A 12,711-nucleotide genomic window follows, 5' to 3' on the forward strand; every position below is an offset into this window, starting at 1 on the left:
AAGGTGCCATTTTGTAGGAGATTCATTTCTCTACACAAGTAACTTTTGATCGAATGAAAAACATCAGCCAATTTTTTTCTGCAGCCATTTGAACCTAATTTTTTTTTTAAATTTACATTTATATTTATTATTAAACACTCAGAAAACAATGTTGCTATGTACAAAACTTATTGAATTTAATTTCTGTAAGAACCTTTATGATCCCAAGGAATAGTTTTCATACTTGAAGTAATGAAACTAACATCAAACTATTGATATTGACGATATTTCTAACAATACTTTTCCTTCGTTTCAACATTTTTTGCATTTAATCTTTCTAGTAATTGTTATCTGCATTAGAATATCGTTCGTAATTGTGATTTTGAGATTCTCATACTGCTGATCAAAAATTATTACTTTATTGATAAAAATATACATTGTTTACGATAGTAAAATACTTATAAAAATTCAAATAAAAGGAAAAGTGATGTTCTAATGTGCTGTTGTAATAATTATTAAATAAAGACATGCCAGGACTGGTTGGTGGTTAGGATGTCGGAAAAATACGCATATTTAAAAATGTAACAATATTTTTATTTGTCACAGCACAAAATATCACTGGGTTACAAAATTAAATCGTTGATTTATTCTATTAATACTGTTAATTGTCTGAGCTCATGAATACGTAATTAAATGATTGCGAATTGTAACATTGAGCGCGAGTAATCAATTTAAATAATTGGAGTAATAAATTAGAGTTACCCAGTAAACACGTTGACGTAAATTTGACGTCAGAGTGACGTTACGCTATGTCATCATTAACGTAAGGTATAAGTCACGAATGAGTCAGGTGTGACTCATTATTTCCCACTTTTTTACGTAAGATTATGATGTAAAACTAATGACGTATGCATGATGTAAAGGTGATGTCTGTGTGACCTTCTATGACGTCAATATGACATATGGGTTATGTCAAAATTATCAATTCGGAAAAAATATTTTGAAAAAGAAAAAAATAAAATGAAATACCGAATTTTTAATTTGATTATTTCCACGCGAACGCATTGTGAATTCTGAAACAAGATTAGATAACGTTAAATGATGAAAAAATCCTGGGCGTCTGCTGGGTTCGAACACGGCTCCTCTTGGCTGGTAGTCCTGAACGTTGCTCACTGGTCCACATCACGAGAGTTCAAATCTCGTGCTTAATTAATGTATTTAGAGTGAAATGCCGGAAAAGACATAGTTCATAAGTTTTCGTGATGGATTTTTACAAAATTTAAAAAACTCCATGAACTTATATGAAATTTTATAGAAGCAATATTTGTCGACCTCGATGATAATTGTATAAAATTTCATTAAGTTTCAGCAAATTTTTAAATTTTTTGTTGTGATGTAAAATTTAAAAAATCTTAACTAAAATTTTGCGAAACATTAAATAATTTCACAAAATCGTATGAAATTCAATCGATTGAAAAATTGTGATACTAAACTTTAAAATCATAATAGCAAAAGAGTTCAAACTGTCGTTACACTTTCTTTGTCATCCTAAATGATATTTTCGATATATCATTGAAAAAAATAAAGTTAATTTTTTTATGCTCACGCTAATGTTTTAATCTAAAACGTCTGAATAATCTATTATCGAGTTTATCGATTACTTTGACCCCAAAAATGTTCGACGTTTAGTTGTTATTTTTACACATTTACACATGTTTGAAAATTCATTCTATGATTGTTTTATTTCAATAAATAGATGATAAAAAACTATGACTCGGACATTAAATCAGCATTGCGTAAAATACTGACTTGTCACTGATGTAAAGATATGATATAAGAGTGACATCCACATTACGTATAACCGTGACGTTGCTACTAACATAAATGTATGATTTAAAAATTACGTCATTATGATATACGGATAATGACTTTATTACTACATAACAATGTGATGTAGATTCTATGTCAAACGTACGTAATACATAAGTCATAACTGTGACATAGTACAAGAGTCATGCTTACATCAATATGGTGTCACAAGCTTTACATCATATTAAAGTCATGTAGAATGCAGATTGAAATCAAATTTACATCAGATGTCGTGACATTGCTATGACCTACGTATGACGTCAAAATAAGGTCATGTGTTCACTGGGTTTGGTTGAACACTGATTTGATTGTAAAAATGTCAGACTTAAAAGTAACATGAAATCAGAGGTTACCGAGCGAAGTTAATTATTGAACACATTAATTACTATTTTTAATAGCACTGAATGCTTAACTAATTTAGTTATTGAGTTTTAATAATAATGATCACTTAATTTAATTTAATTTAATGAGCTCATAATAAATTACACTGATTTTAATGAATTTGTTGAACACGTGGTAGCATGATAGCAGAGACTACCGAGCAAAAAATAACTTTAATTTAAGTTAAACATTGAGCATTATGATAATTAAATAAATAATACAACTGAGTCTTTTAATTATTTGAGCACTGGTAGCAAGTAAATATTTAATAAAAAATGCACCTGCTGCTTTCCCGATGAAATAACCTTGTGGTCGATGATCGCTAATTTTGTTGAGTCCGTTGTTAATTTATAACTGAGTTCTGATGTTAGCAATTATAAAAATAATTATATTTTTATAAAGCTTACTGATCACTTATTGCTTTTAATTAATTACTTTTATTTTATTACTCGTGATGAGTGCAAAAAGAATAGATTATATAAAAACACGTGGTGTCACTTGAAATTATATGAACGCAAGATAGATAATGGCGTCGGTCTTCTCAACACGAGGCAGGAAAAATCGATGCGCATGCGTCGCACTGCGCTAGTTAAGTTTGAATTGCTAGACGCTAGGCCCCAGTAGGTGCTGCCTCTATTTGCCGGAAGTGCAACTACATTCAAATTTGAATGTAGTTGTGATTACGCAACATGTGCAGAAAATTTTCTTTCAATTCTGTTACTAGTTTTTAAGAGTTTATGATATGTCAGGAGACCCTATTACGAATACAAACTGTACTTGCTTCAAACTGATTGATTGATTAGTTAATCAATCAATAAATAGATATATTAAATAATTTCCACTACGAGTTGTTGCTGCCCATTGTAGGCAACGTTCAGATTGTTTGCAATAGGTTCTCTTGACGAATCATAAGCTCTTAAAAACTAATAACAGAATCGATAAAAACTTTTCTGCACAATTAGAACATCACTTTTTCTTTTATTTGAATTTTTATAAGTTTTTTACTATCATAAACAATGTATATTTTTATCAATAAAGTAATAATTTTTGATCAGCAGTATGAGAATCTCAAAATCACAATTACGAACGATATTCTAATGCAGATAACAATTACTAGAAAGATTAAATGCAAAAAATGTTGAAACGAAGGAAAAGTATTGTTAGAAATATCGTCAATATCAATAGTTTGATGTTAGTTTCATTACTTCAAGTATGAAAACTATTCCTTGGGATCATAAAGGTTCTTACAGAAATTAAATTCAATAAGTTTTGTACATAGCAACATGTTTTCTGAGTGTTTAATAATAAATATAAATGTAAATTTAAAAAAAAAATTAGGTTCAAATGGTTGCAGAAAAAAATTGGCTGATGTTTTTCATTCGATCAAAAGTTACTTGTGTAGAGAAATGAATCTCCTACAAAATGGCACCTTGGCCATTTTTTAATCAGTTATATTTAATGAGTTGTAAAATACTAAGTTGGGATAGAAAAATTTTAGTAGAAAATTCTTATTTACGCGAGCGCTAACTGAAAAATAGACATATCAAGCTGAAATTTTTTCAGGATTTTTTTTTTCTAGTGAGACAACCTAATTTTCGTATGGGACCGAAAAAAAAATATCGATATCATTTGGCACACTCATATAGCTCAACTGGTAAAGCACTCGGCGCGAATCCCAGTTCGGGCTATCTATATTTTTCTCAATTTATTTATAAATTGTCTTATTGAGAGGTTTGCATGTTTAGGTTTCCACTGTTATATCCGCCGCTTAATTTGTAATTATTTATCCGAGATTTCTCCCTTTGGTAGCGATAGTAATTTTTGGACAAGCGGGCTGGAGGGTGCGGACAACAATAAAGAATACGAGGAAGAAATTATCTTCCTATAATTTACTATTTATAGTGGATCTTTTCGAGAATTAAGAACCCAAACGTCTCCGAAGAGACTGGTGCTCTTGTTTAAGCCAAAAGTATTTTATGATGATAGAAAAATAGCTCTTTCACCTACCTTTCGATGACAATTCTTCTAGTACGGCAGCTATTATCCCTCCAGGACTAAACAGCTCACTCGACCTTTCTGAGGGTTGGTAGAATGGGTGCGGCTGGGTTGGTAGGATGATATCTTATGTACTACTTTCGAATGAAACCGCAAGGTTGGAGTGAAGAACTTGATCTTTTATTAATTATTTCAAATTACAACGTTTTTACTGAACGTCACTTGTTCACTCTAGTTTTTCACAACTTTATATTTTATTTATAATATAGGATTATTTATCCTTAACAGATATTTTTATTAAGATTTTAATATATATTTAATGCGTCCTTTTTCGCACCCGAAAAGTGGTTTTATGCGCAAATTAACTCGGCACGAGATGGAATCGCAAATTTACGTGATTTGCGTCACTGGTTCGATCGTACCGGATGGTTTTTATAAATCCGACAAATATTGTATTAGACGAACGATTACTACAGTTGCGTCAGATCGAATTTTAGATCAATATTTGAGGATTTTTAATATAAAATTTAAATCCCTTACTGACTTTTCGACGCCTAGGGCGGATTCCTGCAGTAAGGTTAATAGAATTTAGCAATCTTTGACTATTTCTTATTGACTTTTCGACGCAGATGCGGATTCCTGTAATAAGAATTAGCCTAAATTATTTGAGAAGTGCCCTATTGACTTTTCAACGCAGATGCGGATTCCTGCAATAGGGTTTAAGTTAAAAATTATTAAAAATCCTCTTATTGACTTTTCAACGCCTAGGGCGGATTCCTGCAATAAGAGTGCACGAAATTTCGACGTTCGAATATTCGCGGACCGTAAGTTTTATAAACCGACTAGCCCTGAGCTATGGGTGCTCAGGCTTTTTATTAACTTTAGTTGGTGATTTGATGGGGAATTTATAATCATTGTCATTGGTGGAAAGTGACGACAGTTTATTATTTATTTGTTAAACTTATTGCAGGTGTTTTCCCACTATTCTTTCCCGCATAAGAAGGTGAAAAAGCTGACGCTGCGTTTTCGCGCGCTTTTCAAAGAGGAGCTCGGAAATAATTATTTTAAATAATTATTAACATATAAAATAAAAAAAAAAATTATTTGGACATAACACCACTATATTTAAATGGTGTATTACCGTACGATGGACGGTGTGGCTCAATAACTTATAGAGCAAATTGAATGGAATATAGTATAGGGCCGGATAGCTCAACTAGTAGAGCACTCGGCGCGATACCGAATTGGTCTGGGTTCGATTCCCAGTTCGGGCTATTTATATTTTTCTCAATTTATCTATAAATTGTCTTATTGAGAGGTTTGCATGTTTAGGTTTCCACTATATTTAAATGGTAAATATTAAAATATATATATATATATATATATATATATATATATATATATATATATATATATATATATTTAGTGGTTGAGGTGATAGTATAAATTATTAAAACCAACTAATTAATTACAACAAATGTTTTATTTAAATAAACGAAAGTAACACAGTGATTGTAAGTATACAGTAAAAGAAAAATGCTTGGATGCGTATATGCAGTCCAGCGCTCTATTACTTATTGTCCCTATCAACGTGGTAGAGATGGATAAATGAAAAAATCGACGTTCGACGGAAACTGTCGAATTTTCATCGATCGCGTCACCTAGTAGCAACGCTACAGAACTCCCTTTGTTTTTTATTCTTTTTTATTAAATTTGATACACGATAATTAAAGTAATGGAATATTTACAAATGATATGAATGAATAAATAATTAAATGGATGAATATTATAAAGTGGTGGATGTTTACTTTGCAAAAAAACTTTTATGTGGAAAAAAATTATTAAATCGCGTAAATTTTCAAATATTAAACCGGACTTGGCGTTTTACGGTCTCGGTTGCTGTGTTAATAGGCTGGGAGTTTGTTGTCATCGTCACCGTATTGACTGAATTTGCCTCGTAAACCGGCTTTAATCTGTCCACAGAAATGGCGATTTGTCGTCCACGAAAATCGACAATAAAGTATTTATCGTGTCGAGTTATTACACGATATGGACCCTCGTACGGCGGCGAGAAAGATGGTCCAACCTGGTCATTCCGTACCGGTACGTGGCTGCAAGTACTGAGGTTCCTGAAACAGAAAACAGAATGCTTGCCGTGACGCGACATTTCGGCCGGTGCCAATGAATTAAGATGACGTTTCAATGTGTTAATGATGTCGTGAGGTGTAGTTTTGTTATTGGGAGTGAGTAACTCACCAGGTAAACGAATTGGCTTACCGTACACTAGTTCAGCCGGGGTCGTCTGTATATTGTCTGTCCAGGCAGCGCGTAAGCCGAGCCAAAGAGCTGGTAATGCGTCATACCATGACTCTTGATGACACGAAAGTGCTGACTTTAATTGACGATGTAAACGTTCGACGAGACCGTTGGCTTGCGGATGATACGGTGTAGTATGTAGGTGCTATGTTCCGTACATTTTTAATAGTGACTGGAATAATGCCGATTCGAATTGCGGACCTTGGTCCGAAGTTATGCGTTTTGGTACACCGTGGCGTAAAATCCAGTGCAGTGATAGTGCATGTGCTATCGTTTCTGCAGTTCCAATGGATAACGGAACAGCCTTAGGAAACCTCGTGAATCGGTCGATGATAGTCAGGCATTGATTAAAGCCTCTTGACGATTTTAAAGACACTAGATAGATGTGTATGTGCTCAAATCGTTCAGTTGGAGGTTCAAAACTGGCGATCGGCGATGACACATGTCTCTGAATATTATTTTTCTGGCAATCGATGCAGGATTTCGCCCATTCTCGGCAATCTTTATTAATCGACGGCCAGACGTATCGTTTAGAGATCATTTTCAATGATCCTTTTATTCCAGGGTGAGCAAGCATGTGTAGTGAATCGAACACTTTCTTTCTCAGCGGTCCTGGAACGTATGGTCGCACCGTACCTGACACAATGTCACAGTACAATGCTAAACCGTTGTCGAAATTGATTCGTCGAAGCTGCAACGCGGTTGTCTGTTGCAGCAGTTGTTGAAGCTCGAGATCTTGCTTCTGTGCATCGGCAAGTTCTTCCGATGTAATGGCAGTAGACACTGCTTCAACTCGTGACAATGTGTCAGCGACAATATTGTCGTTGCCCGACACATGTCTGATGTCAGTCGTAAATTGATCGATGAAATCCAATCAGCGGAATTGCCATGGTGAAGCTCTCTCGGTACGCTGTTAAAATGCGTGTTGGAGCAGATTGTGATCTGTGTAGGTCGTTACGTGTCTACCCTCGAAAATATGCCGGGAACGTCCCACGGCTTCGTAGATCGCGGGTAATTCTCGATCATAAGTCAACAATTTTTGGATCGACGGCTGTGATTTCCGGCTAAAGAAAGCCAGCGGCTGCCAGTCGTTGTTTATGCGTTGCTGGAGGACGGCACCGATCCCGATTTCTGATGCATCGGTAAAAACTGCCCAATCCACGTCGGTTCTTGGATGCGCGAGAAGTGTTGCATCAGCAAGAGATCGTTTAGCGGCATTAAAAGCGATTTTCATATCAGCTGTTTAGTTGACAGGATGCGATCCTTTGATTTTCGGTCCTTCTAGTACTTCATTTAACGGCACTAAAATTTCTGCAGCGTTCTTAATGAACTTTCTGTAAGAATTGATTGTGCCGAGTAATCCACGAAGTGCTTCAACGGTTTCAGGAAGCTGGAGATTAACGATAGCCTCAACTTTTTCCGGCAATGGTTGAATGCCGTGTTCGTTGATTAAATAACCGAGGAATTTAACTTGGGCTTTGCCTAGCTGGCACTTCGGAACGTTTATTACTAGTCCGTAATCACGAAGACGTTGAAATAATATCTTGAGGTGTTTTAAATGCTCTTCTTCGTTTTTGGATGCGACTAGTATATTGTCGCTATATGGAAATATGAAATCCGGATCACGGGTGATTTCGTCGATAAATCTCTGGAACGTCTGTGTTGCATTTTTGAGTCCAAAACTCATGTATGAAAACTCGAATAAGCCAAACGGAGTGATAATAGCTATTTTCTCAACATTTTCTGGAGCTACTCGAAGTTGGAGGAAAGCTTTGGTAAAATCTGCGACAGAAAAGATTCGTTTTCCATGTAAATACGCGGCAAAATCATCCATAAATCGAAGCGCATATTTATCGATAAGAGTATGATCATTTAATGGGCGATAATCGCCACATGGTCTCCATCCACCGTCCTTTTTCTCGACCATGTGTAATGGCGATGACCAAGCACTCTACGATGGCCGACAACTGCCTTGCTCAATCGTTTGACGGAACTCGTCTTGAGCAATTTTTAATTTGTCCAGTGATAAACGACGGGCTTTGCTAGAAACAGTTTGACCAGGTGTTGTACGAATATGGTGCACCGTTGAATGTTTCCTTTTCTTATTGTCGGACGGATCAGGTCGTGTGATATCGGCGAACTCACGTAGCAGTTTCATATAAACGGAATCACCATCCACAACCTTGATTTTGTCCAATGCTGTTGTTGCGTGGAAATAACCGGATGATGTCAAACCTGTAATGCCCTTGCGTAGACATATGCGTTTAAGGTCGACTAGCAAGTCAAAATGACTCAAAAAATTGGCCCCAAGTATCGATTTAGTGACATCGACAACGATAAAATTCCACGTGAAATCTCGACGCAATCCGAGATTCAGCGTTTGTGATGATAAACCATAGGTTTCGATAATCGTGCCGTTTGCAGCATAAAGCTGATAACCTATGGGAGTTGTTTGCGATTTTATCGAGCCGCGAGGAAAAACTGATAAATCAGAGCCAGTGTTCACGAGAAACTCAGTCCCAGTGACTTGATCTTTAATAAATAATCGGCGTGAAATCGATTGAGAATCACTCTCCGCCGCTAGTGATTCTCGTTGGAATTTCCCTGCCATTTACAGCTGGGTGCGCATGATCGAGCATTCTTACCATGCTTGTAATGATACCAACAATAGTTGAATTTATTAACTTTCCGAGGACGATGGTGTCGGTGTGCTCTGGATTGTGTATTTGGAAGTTGCTCCTGAGCAAGCATTTCGCTATACTCGGCAGTCAACAGTGCAAGTTGCTTACGCAAAGCAGCGAGTTTCTCTGCGGCGGATGCCTACATTTTGAAGTATAAAATATAAAAATAATATTTCAAATAATAATATCACCTGTACTTAAAATTATATAATTTTAATTTTTCTACGTATCCAGCGATGACTCGTCACTCAGGAATGTTCGGCTGACTCTCTGGCTCAATCCTCGAAACTATTTCCGATGACGTAGCTACCGGAAAATTTAACGCAACACTGTACGAAATAGGTAATTTTAGTTACAGCGCGCAAAAACTTTTATCACTATTTGATTCGCAATAATGGTCCCTCAAATTAATACTGATGCGGCATAACGTCCGAAAGATGCCCAGCAATGCACCAGCGGTGATAAAAGATAAAAACACAATGATAAGACAATTTACAGCACTAATTAAAAAACAAATTCACACAAAAATAACTGTGAATGAAAAATGACGGTCTCATCGATTGATCGGCAACGCGATACAAATATTTGCGGGAAAACAACACGAGAACTCACGAAATTTTTGCACTGTGTAATGCACGTGTTCGACGCTTCCTTCAAATAGAGATCACGTCAGGTTCACCAATTTAGTGTTTGAGGTGATAATATAAATTATTAAAACCAACTAATTAATTTAAACAAATTTTTTATTTGAATAAACGAAAGTAATACAGTGATTGTAAGTATACAGTCAAGGAAAAATGATTGGATGTGTATATGCAGTCCAGCGCTCTATTTCTTATTGTCCCCGCCAACGTGGTAGAGATGGATAAATTTAAAAATCAATGTTCGATGGAAACTGTCGAAATTTATCGATCGCGTCACCTAGTAGCAACGCTTCATATATATACATGCGTAAGGGATGAAGGATGCCAGGTTCGTAAAAGAATTTCGATCAAATTTTAGAGCTCCGAACATTGTATGTTGACTATTGATAAACACGTAGGAACCTATGTTTTTCAAACTTTCCTTCAAAATATTGTCAACATAAATAATTTCAGAAAAAATCAAAGATGCTAAAGCAGAATGGTGTCTGATTTGGCGTGAAATGCTCCATACGTTGTAATACTAATTGGATACTACACTGGTCACAAAAATTAAGGGATGAAAAAAAAAATCCGGAATTTTTAGGTGATTTTCAACACGCTGTAACTCGGTGAAAAATAGTCGTAGAAAAAAAAATAGAAAAAACAAATTGTAGCCTCAAGTTTCTAGTTTCCAGATCTGGACCTCAAATTTGTTTATCATGTACGGTTCCGGAGTAATCATAAGAAAATAAACGAAAAAATATTTTCAAAATTTTTGCTGGTCTTTCAATAACACTATGGGCGTCAATAAATTTTTTTAAATAATCCGACCTTATGACTCTTTTAGGAAATTTTATGCCCTTTAATTTCGCGGCCTGAAAAGTCTCTACGACGATTTGGCACCGAGTTATCATTGATCAGAGCAAAAAAGTCCATTTTGGCTTTGATAATCAGTAACTCCTGACGTATTAATCGCACAGAAAATCGAAGCAGGGTTTTCAAAACTGAAAAAAAATTCTCTATAAGTCGAGATTAGTGGCTTTTAATAGAAACATTGTTTTTAAAGCGATATTATTTAGTAAAAAACAGGTCAAAATTCACAAATTTAAGGATATTCGGAAATCTTGCTATAACTTTGGATATAACGGATGAACAAAGGATATCTTCGTTTTTTTTCCACCTTAAAGTGTCCTGAAAAAACCCTAAAAATTTCAAATCGCTGCGATTCTTCTTTCTTAGTGCCCCGAAGCTTTAAATTTATCGATTTTGTCAAAAATCACCATAATTGGTAGTTTCTCGGTTTTTGTTCATTTTTTCGATTTGAAAAAGTTTTTTTTTACCGATAATCATCATTTCTTTGATCAAAAAGATTGATTATCGAAAAAAATTAAAAAAAAAACAAAATTTTTAATACATTTTTTTTTTCAACAATGTTTATTTTCAAAAATTTTGTTATTTGTTGTATCCACAATGATTTATCATTGTCAAAAAAAATTGCTCAATTTTTTTTTACCGCCGGCATTAGCGTTACCCAAAGCTTATATTTGTTAAGTTGACATTTACAGCAGATGCAGTCACAGCGGTAAAAAATAATTGAGGAATTTTTTTTGACAGTGATAAACCACTGTGGATACGACAAAAAAAAAATTTTGAAAAAAAATATTTTCTCAAAATTTTGTTTTTTTCAATTTTTTTCGATAATCAATCTTCTTGGTCAAAGAAATGAAGATTATCGGTAAAAAAAAAACATTTTTAAATCGAAAAAATGAACAAAAACCGAGAAACTACCAATTATGGTGATTTTTGACAAAATCGATAAATTAAAAGCTTCGGGGCACTAAGCAAGAAAAATCGCAGCGATTCTAAATTTTCAGGGTTTATCCGGGACACTTTGAGGTTATAAAAAAAACGAAGATATCCTTTGTTCATCCTTTATATCCAAAGTTACAGCAAGATTTCCGAATATCCTTAAATTTGTGAATTTTGACCTGTTTTTTACTAAACAATATCGCTTTAAAAACAATTTTTCTATAAAAAGCCACTAATCTTGACTTATAGAGAATGTTTTTCAGTTTTGAAAACCCTGCTTCGATTCTCTGTGCGATTAATACGTCCGGAGTTATTGATTATCAAAGCCAAAATGGACTGTTTTGCTCTGATCAATGATAACTCGGTGCCAAATCGTCGTAGAGACTTTTTCAGGCCGCAAAATTATAGGACATAAAATTTCCTAAAAGAGTCATAAGGTCGGATTATTTAAAAAAATTTATTGACGCCCATAGAGTTATTGAAAGACCAGCAAAAATTTTGAAAATTTTTTTTCGTTTGTTTTCTTATGATTACTCCGGAACCGTACATGATAAACAATTTTGAGGTCCAGATCTGAAAACTAGAAACTTGAGGCTACAATTTGTTTTTTTAGTTTTTTTCTACGACCATTTTTCACCGAGTTACAGCATGTTGAAAATCACCTAAAAATTTCGGATTTTTTTTCCATCCCTTAATTTTTGTGGCCAGTTTATTTAAAAATATTAAAACTTTGTTACCTTGAAATTATTATCCATCTCTTCTTCGATAAAAGGATGGGACAGAATCTCAGCCACGGCAGGCCTATTTTCTGGATTTTTCTCGAGACATCTGAAAATATTAGACAGAATTATTGAATATAAATGTCATCAAAAGTGAGGAAGTATTATATTTTGAAACGAGGAATGATGACAATCGATATAACTTGTCTTTTTGGTGACACGCGTTTGGGGCCTAAGACAAAATATCCTCTGACAAAATATCTTTGTGATAACATATACCCGTGACAAAATAAACCCACACAAAATATCCCCATGACAATTAATTAATATCAGTTATTT

General features: G+C 34.6%; 1 protein-coding gene across 2 annotated transcripts in view; it reads right to left on the minus strand.

Moving 5' to 3' along the window:
- LOC130673548 (neither inactivation nor afterpotential protein C-like) overlaps nt 1-12,475 on the minus strand; it is a 1,009,353-nt gene extending 996,878 nt beyond the window's left edge. For both annotated transcript variants that reach the window (XM_057478586.1, XM_057478585.1), the window contains exon 1: nt 12,391-12,475. In XM_057478586.1, the coding sequence (XP_057334569.1) occupies nt 12,391-12,408 (18 nt within the window). In that variant the 5' untranslated portion in view covers nt 12,409-12,475. The remainder of the gene's footprint in view (nt 1-12,390) is intronic.
- Nucleotides 12,476-12,711: the final 236 nt, after the last annotated feature.

Source organism: Microplitis mediator, chromosome 8 (assembly GCF_029852145.1).
Source record: "Microplitis mediator isolate UGA2020A chromosome 8, iyMicMedi2.1, whole genome shotgun sequence".
NCBI classification, from domain to species: Eukaryota; Metazoa; Arthropoda; class Insecta; order Hymenoptera; family Braconidae; genus Microplitis; species Microplitis mediator.